At 57.1% G+C, this 15,030-nt stretch overlaps 1 protein-coding gene across 9 annotated transcripts in view; it reads left to right on the top strand.

The window, feature by feature from the left end:
• BANP (BTG3 associated nuclear protein) overlaps positions 1 to 15,030 on the top strand; it is a 118,853-nt gene that overhangs the window by 89,015 nt on the left and 14,808 nt on the right. For 4 of the 9 annotated variants that reach the window (XR_009537107.1, XR_009537108.1, XM_060131020.1 and 1 more), the window contains exon 12: positions 7,855 to 7,998. The exons of 2 other annotated variants lie outside the window; for them this stretch is intronic. Coding sequence is in view for 5 of the 7 variants with exons in the window: in XM_060131020.1 (XP_059987003.1) it covers positions 7,855 to 7,998 (144 nt within the window). In the remaining 2 variants the exon portion in view is untranslated. Of the gene's footprint in view, positions 1 to 7,854; positions 7,999 to 10,779; positions 11,049 to 15,030 lie in introns of those variants that run through there. 3 more of the 9 variants (XM_060131018.1, XM_060131019.1, XM_060131022.1) reach the window with 1 other exon arrangement.

Raw genomic sequence — 15,030 nt, forward strand, 5'->3', positions numbered from 1 at the left:
ACGGCAGCTGCAGCGTCTGTGTCCGTGTTTTGGCGTTTCAGCTCCTTGCCGATGGCTGGGCACCCTCTTCCTTCCCTGGGACTGGACAGGTCAGGTCACTTACATGCGTAATTAACACGTTTTTGTTCTTGCAGCGCTGTCTTACCCGCTCCCTACCCACCCCCACTTGGCCCTTCTAGAAGCCAGAGGCCTGGAGCCCACGGGCAAGTGGAGGCCCTGGATTTGACTGTGGCCGAGTTACTCCACCCCCCGTCACCCCCACCTCCCTCGACTGGAAGGTCTTTAGACACATGGCTAAGACCTGTTCCCAGGAGCGCCGCCCTCTCTGGAACGATGGGCTGAATACCGCGTCTCCAGACTCCCGCTTTTGCTTTATCACAGTTTTAGGCTTTGTTTTCCTTTCTTCCGGATTGCGATCGAGGCTCACGCCCGATGCTGGAAGGAGGAACGGAGCAGAGGGCAGAAGCTGCTTGTGTTGACGGGAGCCACCGCCCCGAGCTGCAAATTTGGCTCCTGACTGCTGGCCTGTCAGCTCTGGAAGCGCCAGCTTGCTGGCCTGGCCGTAGCGTATGCTTTTCTGAAACGTTGCATCCATTGGCTGGAGCCCTGAGGCCTGTGAGGAGTCTCCAGGCCAGGCCTCGCGCCGAGGGCTCCAGGAACACCCAGGGAGCGCTGTTCGGTCTGGTTCTGTTGTGTTCTGGGGTTCCTTGCCAGTTGTGCTTGTGTCTGGCCGTGCCCCTCGTGGGCAGGAACTCCAAGCGGGATCCCAGGAAGCAGATTAGCGTTCCTGTCCTTGGGTTTAGAGGCTTAAGAATGGTTGTTTGTTTCTGACATTTGCGGTACAATTGTACAAAGTAGATTTTGTGCCGCGGGGTCTCCTGGCCGGTTGGCGGCTTGGGGCGTCTTCCTCTCACCTCCTCATCTTTCTGTCATGGGGGAAGCTGCTCTTTGAATTAACATCCAGGTTTGGAAAAGGCCACTGGTTGAGTGCTAATATTACCATAACCAGCTGGGCTCAAGCGGAAATGCAGACACAGGTCAGTGACCGTGGCTTCTCCCGGGGGCCTTAGGCGTGAGGGTCTCGCCCTTCTCCTGGCCACGCACTTAATTAAGCTGTGCTCAGTGCCTGTCTTGTGAGTGCATGAGGGTTTTTTGCTTTGTGTTTTATGTGCGTGAGCGTGCGTGCGTGTGTGTGTGTGTGTGTCTGGGTGTATTCTTGGTTGTATTGAGAGTTTTGTTTCTAAGTATTACTGGAAAGTCCTTGGGCTCCTTGCATTTATTTTAGGCTTTGCACCAGTTTTGCATTATCTCTGTTGGGTATCAAACAGCATTTCAGAACTGACAGAATATAGAGGAAAACCAGATGTGTGCACTCCAGAAAAACAGCGCTTGTAGATCCAGGATTCCCTGAGTCGGCGGCTTCAGATTCGGACACTGTGCCGTTTTTCTTTGGTCTGAAAATAATGGGCTCTGCTTCAGAGACACACCAGGGAAGCCTGTGACCGAGGCCAGCCAGGTGGCGCGGGCTGCACCTGCGTCGGCGCACGCGTGTCTCTCCGAGGGAGCGCGGCCCCGCCGGCTCCCTCGCCCGGTCCGGCCGCGGGCAGCTGCCCTGGAAGTCTGCAGGCGCTGCTTCTGGCTGCTGTCCTGGGAGCTCGCTGCTTTCCAGTTAGCTGTTTCTGCCCCCCGCCGCCTGCTGGGAAAGGCTGCAAACAGAAAGGAGCAGGATGCAGGAAGGTGCTGCGGCGTGTTGTCGGGAGAGGTGGGAGCCAGGCGAGCCAGGCCCTCGCTGTCCGGCAGGGCCTCTGCCGCGGCCGACTCTGTGCTCGTTCTGGGGCCGCCCCCGTCCCCCTGCCAGAGCGAGGACCCCCGGCAGGTGTCCAGCGGCCTCGGGTGCCGCAGGGATCCTGCTGCTCTGCGCAGCGGGAGTCCTTGTCACCAGCTGAGATCCAGGTAAGCCTGACTGTGTGTGTCAGGAGCTGCGCAGTGGCCCCGCCGCCGAGGGTGCCCGTGTGGTTGGCCCGTGGAGCGCTTTTTATTTGTCCTGGCGTCGCTCGCTCCTTTTACCTTCAGGAGAAGCGCCCTGCCTCCAGGGCGTCTGCTCCTGCCCCTCCTTCGGGAGAGGCCCTTCGGGTTGTCCTTTGTGGGGTCGTCCCTGCCAGGTGTGCTGCTGGCTGCACTGCGACGTCCCAGCTCCAGGTGGTGGTGGGGTGGCTCCTGCCCTGAGCAGCGGTGGGGGGCGGGGCAGGGCGCTGCAGAGCCGACCTTCTGACTCCTTCTCGCGGCCGCTCTCTCATCCAAGCTTCGTCTGCTTTTGAGAAGACGTATTCTTAAGACGGAGTTGGAGGCGGCTGAGGTCCCCGTACACCAAAGCCCAACAGGGCTTTGCTCTGGGTCCGTGTCCAGGACGGCTTCGCCGAGCAAGCTGTTTGTCCCATTCGGGTACCCGCCGGTCATTCGGGACAGGTGCCTGGTGCAGGGGCCCACAGCGGGGGCCCGTGTGACCCTCCCGCCCAAGTGCGGGGGCCCCTGGGGCCCGTGTGCCACTGTGGAGGGAAGCCAGGCGAGGCCCCGGTGGTGCCTTCCCAAGGCTGCAGGAAGGCGCCGCAGTCGTGCCTCCTTGTCTGCGGGGGATGTGTTCCAGGACCCCCAGAGGATGCCTGAAACCACAGGTAACACCAGACCCGTACTAGGGTTTTCCTGTACGTACACATCTGTGCTGAAGTTTATTCTACAAATGAGGCACAGTAAGAGAACATGCAGATGCCAGAGTCACTGTTCTTGTGCTTCGGGGCCACTGCGGAGTAGAAGAAGGGTGTCCTGAGCGCAAGCCCTGTGATCCCCAGACAGCGGAGCCGATGACCTAGGTGCTCCTAAGTGGCTAACGGGTGGGACGTGCAGGACAAAGGTCAGGACGGGGGTGGGACCTGCAGGACAAAGGTCAGGGCGGGATTTCATCACAGTGCTCAGAACCGCGTGAGAGCAAACCTTAGCACTTGTTTATTTCTGGATTTTCCCATTTATTATTTTCGGACACGGTTGACGGCGGGTAACTGAAACTGCGGATGAGCGAGGTGGCTTTGGTGGGTGGAGCAGCCCTGGAGGCCTTGTCACCGCCGGCCTCTCCCAGCCTGGCGGCGCCCTCGCTCGAGTGCCACGTGAGAAGCGGGCCCCTTCCTGCCCACTGGAGTCGGAGCCCGTTTTCCATGGAGACGCTTGTCTCCCTTGACTGTCCTTGCCGCCCCACCTGAAGAACAGACCCCCTCCCTGCACTTTTCTGGGGGGAGCGGGGGAGGGCAGAGCCTGGAGGGCGGGGGCGATAACGAAAGGCCCGGGAGGTCTTTCCCTTCTGTCCAGGCGCATGCTCGCTTAGCGCTAAGTGTTCAACTCATTCCTGAGTCGCTTATCGAGACCAAACCAGTGTGGAAACGTTGAAAGGCCATGGCATTTTGAAAGCATTCCCAGTTGAGAATCCTTTCCTGCGTTTTAGTTACCCGCCAGCCTGGTAGTGATCACTCGTAGGGCACCGCGGTACACCTGCACTTGTAGGGAGTGGTGGCTCCTCACCAAAACCAGAGGGCAGGCCGAACTCTGAAATAAGTTCCATGACTTCGTAAGTTTCATTAAAAGATAGTCTTAGATTTGACTTCAAATTCACCGTGTACAACAGTGACAAAACTGTGACGACGTGGTAATAGTTAACATTTGTAGTCGAGTCCAGGACCTGCAGGCGGGGGTGAGGGTGTGACAGGGGAGCATGGGCTACAGCCTCGCAGCTTGTGTCCCCCGGCCTCGGCCCTCAGTGACGCTCTCCTCTGCGGCACCTCCCCCAGCTCTCTCCCTAGCCGTCCCCGGGCCTTCCGGGCCCAGGTCCCCCCAGCTGCGTATCTGGACGCCAGCCAGTTCTCATCTGCTCCTCCTGAGAAGCAGTCATTTCTCTTCACAGCCCGGGGACTGTTCCAGAATGTAGGCTCCTTGGGGTCGCGTCCTGCCCACAGTGTCTCGCACGCAGTGGGTCCTTAACTGAGGGAGCAGCGTGGGGGCTCCGCGCGGGTGGGCAGCGGCTGCTGGGGAGTGTCCGGTGAAGGCCAGCCGCTCGCTGGGATTTGGTCGTTAGAGGCATTTTAGTTACCTCGAGATGGTTTACACGGCTAGATTCAGACTCACAGAAAAAGCCAGCGTCCGTTCCGTACGTTCAGACTCGTCGGTGAGTTCTGTCTGCCTCCGTCAGCTGCTCTCAGCTGCTTGCTGTAATCTCACAGTGTGATGTGTCTGTGCTCCCGCACCACCACCCCCGCCACGCCCACCATGAGCGATGACTGCGCTGAGCCCTCTGTGCTGCGCCGGCCTTCGGTTGGTGCTTTGAGGTTTGCAGAGCACGTGTGCGTACCCGCTCCTTGGGTTCTCGGTGTCCGGCTTTGATGCAGGACCAGCCTGGAGATCCAGATGCCCTAGCCTGACCTTGCCTTTCCAGGGCCCAGCTTGGGGATGTGCATGCGTCTCTTCACAGGGTGCCAGGGGCTTGGCCTTACGTCTGGCCCCTAGGCCCCGGGTGGGTGGATGGAGCAGGCGGGCAGTGAGCCTGGCTTGTGTGTTTCTTCCTGCCTCTTCCCTGCTCACAGCTCCAGAGCTGTCACTCTTGGCGAGAAAGGCATCCTAACCAGCCCGTATCCTCCAGCTGACAAGGTCTCTCCTTAACACTTAACCCCTCCTTCCTCCTGTTTTCTTCTGAAAGCTTTTTGTTTGAGTCTCTTAGGTTCCCCCAGAACTGCCAGGCTTGGGGCAGAGTGGACCACAAGAGAGCCAGGGCGAAGGGCGTGCGGACACACTTCTGAATGTTGGGCTTCGGGACCAGCTCTGCTCCACTCCCCTCCTGTTCCTCGTTCTCTTTCCTCGTCAACATCAGCATGATCTTCACTTAGTTCAGAAATAGTTACTGAGCGTCAGGTACACCGCTGGACGATGGGGATCCAGCAGTGAACAGAAGAGACCCTCCCACCCGTGTTGTCACGGAGCTCATGTTCCTGTTGTGTGGGGTGAGCTGAGTCTGGAGTCAGGTGCACGGTGGCCGAGGAAGCCAGGGCCCAGAGGGGACCTTCCTCAGGGACGTGGGAGTCCCTGGTCCCTGCTGCCGGCCCCTTCCTCAGGGACGTGGGAGTCCCTGGTCCCTGCTGCTGGCCCCGTCCTCAGGGACACGGGAGTCCCTGGTCCCCGCTCCTGGCCCCTTCCTCAGGGACACGCGAGTCCCTGGTCCCCGCTCCCGGCCCCTTCCTCAGGGACGCGTGAGTCCCTGGTCTCCACTGCCGGCCCCGTCCTCAGGGGCGCGGGAGTCCCTGGTCCCCGCTGCCGGCCCCTTCCTTAGGGGAGGGGAGACCAGCAGTGGAGAGGGGGCGGTGGTTCAGCAGCCTGGACGGCCAAGCAGGCGGCTGGGGCGCGGGCCAGTGGGGAGTGGGTGCGCCAGGGGGGTGGGGGGCTCCCGGCCCGGCTGGCAGAGCCGCCCCCATGGAGGTCGCCCCCGGGGGCCCTCGTCCTGATGTGTAGTTTGTGAGGGCAGGAACAGGCCCGTCTGTTCGGTTTGCTCAGAGTAAGGAAACGTGTCGTGGCTCTGATTTTGCATGGGCTCTTGACTTTTTGCTCTTTTCGGGAAAATGGCTAAACTCAGCTTCCTGTCCCCCTGTCTTCAGGTCCTGCTGGCTTCCCAGCTTGGATCCTTTGACTTTCTGTCCCTGCTGGGAGTGTGTAGGCGGGAGGCCCTCCTGGGACGTGCTGTGTTTTCGTAAAAAGCCACAAGGGTGACTGAACCCCAGCGGAGGCGCTCCTGGCCTCCTGGGCAGGCGCTGGGCTTTGAGCGTGGGCGGCCCCTGAGCTCCGCTGCCCTCTGCCCTGCTGGGGTCACACCGGCTGCTGCCCGAGGCTGCTCGTCCCCGCGGGGTCCAGGGGGTGGCTGCTCCCTGGCGACCGGGTGGCAGAGCTGCAGAACTGGGCAGACCCATGCCTGTCTTTCTGACCATGAATGATCTGGTGGTGGGGAAGTTCTGGGGAAGAGAAAATGAATAATAGAGGGGATGTCAGTTTTCTCCAATTTTTTAAAACCTCTCATGAACTCATTAGTACAAACAGTTAATACAGGACAGAGTGGTGTTTTACAGAGAGCCATTGTTGTCAGGTCAGCTCTTTGGGGACCTAGAAGCTGGTTCCCGCCCGGAAGGAGGAAGCCAAGGAGATGAGCGTGGCCACCTACGTGGGCTGTGTCTGCGGGGACACATGACCACACCTGGTGGAGTATGCGCAAGTGTGTCCTCTCACAGTCTGGAGGTCATGAGTCCAGCACGGGCCTTGCTGGCTGAAGTTTAGGGGTCACGGGGCTGGTTCCCTCTGGAGAATCCCGGGGAGACAGAGGTGCTGTGTTCCTTGGCTGGTGGCCCCTGCTCCATCTTCCAAAGCTGCGTGGTGTCCGCGCTGTGTTATGTGGGAAGGTTCTCTGCTTTCTGAGGGGCCACCGGATGCTTCAGGACGCCGTTCCCACCTTGATCACCGGCTCAGCCCCATCTGTAAAGTGCCCTTGTTGTCAGGGCACACGGCCCAGGTCCCGGGGCCCGGGATTGGGACATACCCGTCTCTGGGCCGTCACTCTGCCCAGCAGAGCTGGCCGCTACGAGATGTGAAACTGTGTTTGCAGATGGCTTCCGAAGACACAAAAGGAAAACCAGTTAGGACTTTCTTCTGTCTTTTATTCTGAAAATCGAATTTTCCTGCTTTTTTCCTCTGATGGATTCGTTATTAAAGAAATAGAACTTTAGCTCATCAAAAACTAGAATCGCGTTTGAAACTGCAGCGTGTATTTTCAGCATCCTCAGCTCTGACCCCGTGTGGGAGGCCGTGGGCTGGGCAGGAAGCGTGACTGCGGCCGCCCCGCCCTGGGGGCGCCCCCAGGGGGTGGTCCAGGGGGCGTGTCATTTGAGGGGGTGGGGGTGCAGCCCCAGGTCAAAAGCCCCACAGCTCACGGCAGCTCACTCCCGTGAACGCAGAGCCTCGGAGGCCCCCGCCCACTCGCCATCCTCCCTGTGGGGCGTCGAGGCACCAGTCCGCCTGCCTGCCTATCGCAGGGCGCGGTGGGCCTGGTGTGGGTGCTCGTGAGTGATGGCGTCACCCAGAGCCCGTCATGGGGGCCTCATGTGTTCCTCCCTGCAGGCACAGTCCAAGTGGGGTTCCTGGTGCATGGGACGGGGGTCCGTGGTCCGTGACTTGTCTCCTTGGAGGCTAGTCGGATCCTCCCCCGGGATCTGGGCCTCACCCTCCAGCTTGTGTCTCCTCTCCACACACACAGCCCTCCTCGACTCCCTCTGGAGCCTGGAGCCTTGTGACTCACGTGCACATTTCTGCTTGTTTCTCAGACTCGATTAGTGGCCCACTGTCTGGGGGCCGCTTCTCCCCGGAGTGAATGTGTCTTGCTTGCCCCAGGGTCGAGGCCCTGCGGCCGTCTGCCTGTCCTCCTGGCTGCCCTCAGGCTCCCCTTTCCATGAACCTGAGAAAGCGGTGACTCTGGGAAGGTCTCCAGGTGCTTTAGCTCCTGTTCCATCTCAGACTCGCCCTTGGCCACATCCCTGCGTTCAGTTCGCTCTTTGGGTATTTTTTCCTGTAAGGCCTAAAAGCCCCTCTCAGCATCCAGCACTTGGATGTTTGAGGGAGGTGACTTGCACTTGCAGTGGAGCAGCCTGGTCCTGCCGTGCACGTCCACACGGCGCACCCGCATGCCACACCCTTGTCAGCAGGTGCCCCGCCCCGCGGTCCAGGTAGCACGGGGCGGGCTCCCTTGGCGCTGTCTGCTGACGCGGTTCTGCTCTGTGTCTGCAGGTGCTGCAGGGGGCCCAGCTGATAGCCGTGGCTTCTTCGGACCCTGCCGCCACGGGGGTGGACGGCTCGCCGCTCCAAGGCAGCGACATCCAGGTCCAGTACGTGCAGCTGGCGCCGGTGGCCGACCACACCGCTGCAGCCCAGGTGGGTCCTCCCTTTGGGAAGCGGACAGGGCTGGGCCTCCTGCAGGTAGTGAGCACACTTGGGCCTTCTCCCGCGAGGAAGGTAAGCGCTCCACGAGGGGTGCGTGGTGTGGACGTGGGCGCTCGCTTGGGACTCCGTGTCTTGTAAGTGCCTGAAAGTGTAAAGGTGAGAGGTTGCTTCTTGGCCCAGATACCAGCCTTAAACAATTTCTTGAGATAACTCTTGTCTCATGCAAATGTTTACCTATAAATTTAGAGGCCAAATTAAGTGCACCTGAGACCTCCTTGTTCCTCGGGCTGGGGCAGGGCCGGCCCAGGGTCTGCGCGCCTGCCGGCCACGGGCAGTCCCTTTGCAACCCTTGCCTGTGGCCTCTGCCCTTTTCCCCCATGGCATCCTCTGGTGGGCCGAGCTCTGCTGCGCTGGGCTGCGGTCCTCTTCCCGCGCTGCTCGCGGTTGCGCTCTCCCGGGAGCCCCAGAAAAGCAGCGCTCGGGCTCCCTCTGGACAGTTTCTGAGCCGTGAGTTCGGCAGGGGGGCTGCTGCTCGGGATGTTCGAAGCGTTCGCACCTCTGGCCCCAGTGGGTGTGCTTGGTTGGGCGAGCACTGTGGCCTCCCCTGGGTATGGGGGAGCCAGGCGTGGGCCGCCGTGCTCGTGCCTGAGCCTGTTTGGGGGCAGTGTGATCAAGGTCTGTCAGAGCGTGGTCCGGAGAGGGCGCCCTTGGAGCAGCTCAGGCTGCTGGTGCCAGGGTGACACGGGTGCCGTCAATCCTCGGGCTGTGGGCTTGACTCACTGACTCACTGCTGAGCGCCTCTGGGCAGGGGCACTCTCATCGCTGTGACCTCAGCCTGTTGGCCCCTCCCTGCCTCCTTCCTGGACCGCCTCCTCTGCCCAGCACTGATGAGCTGCGCGTATCCTGCCTTCGGCCTTGACGCTTAGAATTAAAGCCCTGAGTTTCCACGCAGTCCCCTCCCCTCCTGGCCTCCGCTGGTCGCCGTCCTAGGTGTCGTGTCCTGTTCCCACTGGTAGTTGCTGAGGAACACGGCTCAGCAGGGCCAGGCAGGTGGCCCAAGGTGGCCCTGGTGACCAGGTGGCTGGCTGGGTGATCAGCGGTCCTGTGGGGACTTAACCCTGGTTCACAACAAGTCCCCACCTGGCCCAGAGATCTGGAACGTGTGTCCTGGAGAAGGTGCAGACCCCTCCTCTCCCCAGACCTGTCCACTGTGCCACGTGGGCAGCAGCCACGGCCTGGACGCTGTGCCGCTCTGGAGGTTGACCGAGCGGGCACGAGGCTTACAGAACTTGGAGTGGGGGGTGGACGAGCTTATTCATGTGGTGCGAGGGACATCTGTCCTAAAGAAGGACCCTGGGGCTCCGTCCGAGCTGGGCGGGTCTGACACCCACATCATTGCTGCTTCACACGCACGGGGGTACTCGGAGTGTGTGCCTTGAATCTGGGGTGCGTGTCATGTGTCAGGTCTTCCTGGGCCAGGTCTGTGGTCTTTGTGCAGATGTCACTGTTGAGGGGAGCCATGTCCACTGAGCTCCCGGCGCCTGACTTCCCGCCAGTGGGACACGTAGCACACAGAGCAGTAGATCAGAGGGGGACGTGTGCACTTTCTGGAGTGTCTTCCCCGCAGAAGGGCTCGGTCCCTGGGGCCCAGGCCCCTCCCTGGGCCCCCGCCTGCCTCACGCACAGGCAGGGGTCTCCCAATGGTCTCTTCATTAGCAGGAGGGCTCCCGCCCTCCTGTGGGTTTCCTTCCAGAGTTTGCTGCTCGGAACGGGGTCATACTCCTCATCTGGTGCTTGGGGAAGGACGGGTCTGGCTCCCGAGGTCCCCGAGCCCCCCGAGCCCCAGAGGCTGCGTGAGGGGTGGGCCCGTTCCCCGGAGCAGCCATGGGCAGGCGAGAGGGCACCCCATCTGTGCTGGCGCTGCTCCGCTGCGCTGTGCTTCGCTGCTGCCTGGGGCCCCAGTCTCCTGCCGCGTTTTGAGGACGAGGGGGGAGGGCAGGGCTCCCCACCAGAGTGTGGGCCTCCCGAGTGCCCAGCCCAGCTCGTCTTGTGGCCTCGGGACGGCGCGGAGGAGGCCTGTGCTGAGTCCTCAGATGGGTGGGGAACCGCCCCCACCCCCCCACCCCCGCTGCGAAAATGCCGTGTTGCCTTTCCCTTGAGCTGCAGTCGTAGGCGGAGCGCTGGCCCCGCAGGACTCTGCCTCCGCCGTGCACCACCACACCCCACCCCACCCCCGGGCCCCTCCAGCTACAGGTCCTCAGCGGAGCCGCGGAGCCCACCTCTGAGAGTCTGGTGTTGCCTTTGACCAGCGGCTTGGGGGAGTCTGAAAACCCCCCGAGTGATCTCCATCTGGGAGCCCGTTCTTAGTGGCTGAGATGGATGTCAGTGACTTAGTCCAGGACTGTGTTTTCTTCCTTTAAACTACCTTAAAACTGTGAATATGCTGATCACTTGGGGTGCACGGCCAGCGGGAATGGGAACGCAGCGCTGGTGGCTGGAGCTGAGGGGCACATGTGGGAGGCGGTGGGTAGGTGTGGGGGGAGCAGGGGCCAAGACAGGGCCCCACAGAGACGGACCGTGGCCCTGGATCTGTCACAGCTGCCGGGAGCATCCTCTCCCAGAGCAGGGGCGACACTCAGGCCCCCAGCCTCACCCTCCAGCTCGGGTGTGTGTTTACTCTGTGCCTGAAAACCGCTGGTGTCCGTGCCCAGGGAGTGGCCCGGATGCGCACACTGGGCCCTTTGATAGAAAGCGCCCTCTCCCCTCTTGCAGGCGGCCGACGCCCTGCAGCCCACCCTGCAGTCCGAGATGCAGCTGGAGCATGGGGCCATCCAGATCCAGTGAGGGGACGGCCGCCGACCAGACAGGGCCCGAGCCAGAGCCACCGCTCAGCGCTGGTTCCCGTCACCCGCACCGTTCACACGCACCCGTCCCTCGGCTTCGCACGGGAGGGGGCCCGCACACGTTCTGCTCAAGTGCATCCGAGTGCCTCATCCTCGGGGAGAGTGCCCCGGTAAATAAAGACGACGGTAGCCCCTGCCGCCCCCGCCTGAAGACCCTGTTTCTTTTGATCACCCCGCCGTGTCCGGGGAAGGAGCGGGAAGCACAGCGTGGTCGCGTTAAGTACACGTGGGAAATCAAGAACTACGATATTTTTCTCTGTTCAAACAGCTTTTTTAATTTGCTATGGTGTTTATAACAAAAAACAAAATTGAAAAAAAAGTGGAGTAGCAGAAGCCTTTTGCTGTGTGCTCTGTTCAGTGTAATGAGAATAGGTATTTGCAAAAGAAGACTAACGATTTTGATGGAAACGTTGCTTACCTACTTTTCTAGGGGGATGCTGTCAGCACTGTGATTGTGCATTTCTAATGGAATAAAATGTATTTATGACCACGGCGGCTGTCACGTTGTTTCCTCTTAGGAGATGGCCCCTGGGCCTGTGGCGGCCCTGATGTAGCTGTGTGGGCCCTTCCAGAGGAAGGGGCGTGGCTGTCCTGGCAGTCCTGTGATGGAGCCTGGGGTGCAGGGGGCTGCACGATGGAGTGTCTCCAGGCACGGTGTCCCTCGAGGCAGCGTGAGCCTTCAGAATTGGGGTGCTCCCACGAGTAAGCTGCGCTGTTGAATAGCATGGCCTCTTCCAGCCCCAGAAAGTCCCAGCTCTGGGGGGTCTTTAGAGAAAGTCGTGTCTGAAGGAGCATGCCATATTGATGGTCTAATTAACGTGTGTCTGGAATCCCAGAAGGAGAGAATAGAAGGAAGATGACACGTAAAGGATTGGAGAAGCAGAACAGATCTCACGTAGAAATACAGAGGAAGCCGTGCCTGGACACACGCAGAACGTCGAAGACAAGCATAACCCAGAAGCAGCCAGAGAGGAAGGACGGACCACCATCATGAGGGGAGGGCACATCAGAAGCAGAGGCGTTATGGGAAAAATGCTCTGCACGGAGTCGGGTCTTTAGTAGAACAGCTGTTCAAGAACGCCGGTGACAGTTGGCATCTGGCCCAGAGCTCTGCTCTGAGGTGTACACCCAGGAGAATTGAAACCGTATGTCCACACGTAAATGTGCACACGAACATTCATAGCGCGCTTTTCACGATAGCCGGAGACTGGGAACAGCCTACAAAATGGGGTCCACCGACACAGCAGCCTTGTAGCTCAGCCGTAAAAGGAAGGAAGCACTGACACAGGTTTCATGGTGGATGAACCTTGAACATGTGCTGAGTGAGAGAAGCCAGACCCAATAGCCCGCATATTATGTGGGTCTATTTGTATGAAACGTCCGGAATGGGCAAATCCGTGGAGACAGAGAGCAGATGAGCAGTGGCCTGGGCTGCTGGGGGAGGGGAGGTAGGGAGTGACTAATACTGCAAATGCGGATTCTTCTGGAGAGGACGAAGATGTTCTGGAATTAGTGGTGCTGTTGGCCCGACTCTGTAGATCCACTAGAAGTCACACTAGAAGGGGTGAAGTTTTGTGGATATAAATTATATCTCAAGGTTATTAAAAATAGAGAATTGGGCAACATTTAAAAAAACAGGAACAAAAATGACGGTGTCACCTGCAGACGATTCCATCCTATAAAGGAAGTTGTAAGACATTTTCTTCAAGAGCAGGAATATGGACCCAGGAGGAGATTCTGAGAGCAGAAGGTTGGGGGGCGGGGGAGCAAATACAACAACGAGGAGGTGTATCTAGTACTCCGTGTAAACTGCCTCACAATAAAATGTTGGAAAACATTGCTCTGAAGGTTGGGGCAGGCAGGAAAGGAGCTAAGTCGTTGTAAAGCCCCCCTTTCCTTGCCCTGGAGAGAAAGGATCAAGATGCTGTACAATTGTAAGGCATCAAAGTCCATATTTATGGGCTTCCCTGGTGGCGCAGTGGTTGAGAGTCTGCCTGCCGATGCAGGGGACAGAGGTTCGTGCCCCAGTCTGGGAAGATCCCACATGCTGTGGAGCGGCTGGGCCCGTGAGCCATGGCCGCTGAGCCTGCGCGTCTGGAGCCTATGCTCTGCAACGGGAGAGGCTACAGCAGTGGGAGGCCCGCATACAGCAAAAACAAAAGTCAATATTTATAACAGACGTTTAAGGAACACAGCACAGGGCTTCCCTCGTGGCACAGTGGTTGAGAGTCTGCCTGCCGATGCAGGGGACATGGGTTCATGCCCCGGTCCAGCAAGATCCCACATGCCGCGGAGCGGCTGGGCCCGTGAGCCATGGCCGCTGAGCCTGCGTGTCCAGAGCCTGTGCTCCGCAACGGGAGAGGCCACAACAGTGAGAGAGGCCCGTGTACCACAAAAAAAAAAAAGAAAAAAAGAAACACAGCACAGAAAAAAAAGTCAGCAAGGTGTGGGATGTCCAAACGGCGTGATTAGTGCACTTGACCTAATCGACGTGTAGAACACGGCATACGGCGGTCACGGGGCACGCTTTCTGTTCTTCCCACCTGCTCTTTTGAACTTTATTCAAGTCACCCACACACCAGACCAGGAAGAACGTCAAATAAGAGATCAGAGTGGAAAAGTATTTCTAATTGACAATTAAATACGACAGGTCAACATATCAGAACTCATGGAATACATTGAAAGGTGTGCTTAGAGAAAAATTTATATTTCCTTCAGATATATTCCCAGAAGTGGAATTGCTGGATCATATGGTAGCTCTATTTTTAATTTTTTTGAGGACCCTCCATACTGTTGCCCATCACGGCTGTGCCAATTTACATTCCCACCAACGGTGCACAAAGATTCCCTTTTCTCCACATCCTTGCCAGCACTTACTATTTTCTGTCTTTTTCATAATAGCTGTTCTGATAGGTGTGAAGGGATAGCTCATTGTGGTTTTGCTTTGCATTTCCCTAATAATTAGCGATGTTGAGCCTCTTTTTATGTGCCTGTTGGCCATATGTGTGTCTTCTTCGGAAAAGTATCTATTCCAGTCCTTTGCCCATTTTCCAATTGATTTATTTGTTTTTTGCTGTTATGTGAATTCCTTATATATTTTGTATATTAGCCCCTTATCAGATGGATGGTCTGCAGATATTTTCTCCCTTCTGTAGGTTGCATTTTTACTTTGTTGATTATTTCTTTTGCTGTGCAGAAGTGTTTTAGTTAGATGTAGCCTCACTTGTTTATTTTTGCTTTTGTTGCTTGTGCTTTAGGTGTCATATCCAAAAAACTGTTGCCAAGACCAATGTCAAGGAGCTTTTTCTCTGTTTTCTTTTACGAATTTTATGGTTTCAGGTCTCACATTTAAGTGTTAAATCCCTTTTGAGTTAATTTTTGTGAGTTGTGTAAGATAAGGGTCCAATTTCATTCTTTTGCATGTTATTATCCAGTTTTCCCAACACCATGTATTGAGGACACTGTTCTTTCCCCATTGAATATTCTTGGTTCCCTTGTTAAATACAAGTTGACCGTATATGTGTGGGTTGACTTCTGGGATGTTGATTTTCTTTCATTGGTCTGTGTCTGTTTTTATGGCAGTACCATACTGTTTTGATTACTATAGCTTTGTGATATAGTTTGAAATCAGGACGCATGATACCTCCAGCTTTGTTCTTCTTCCTCAAGTATGCTTTGGCTATTCGGGTCTTTCGTGGTTCCATAAGAATTTCAGGATTGTTTTTTCTATTTCTGTGAAAAATGCCATTGGAATTTTGATAGGGATTGCATTGAATCTGTAGATGGCTTTGTGTAGTATAGACATTTTAACCATATTACTTTTTCCAATCCACGTACACAGGATATTTTTCCAATTGTTTGTGTCTTGAGTTTCCTTCATCAATGTCTTATAATTTTTCAATGTACAGATCTTTCACTTACTTAGTTAAATTTATTCCTAAATAAGTTATTGTTTTTGATGCTATTGTAATTGAGATTGTTTTATTTGTTTCTCTTTCATATAGTTCATCGTTAGTGTACAGAAACAAACAACTGATTTTTGTATGTTAATATTGTATCCTGTAACTGTACTGAATTTGTTTATTAGTTTTAACAGTTTTTTTGGTGGTGCCTTTAGGAT

The sequence above is a fragment of the Lagenorhynchus albirostris genome, chromosome 19, assembly GCF_949774975.1.
Source record: "Lagenorhynchus albirostris chromosome 19, mLagAlb1.1, whole genome shotgun sequence".
NCBI classification, from domain to species: domain Eukaryota; kingdom Metazoa; phylum Chordata; class Mammalia; order Artiodactyla; family Delphinidae; genus Lagenorhynchus; species Lagenorhynchus albirostris.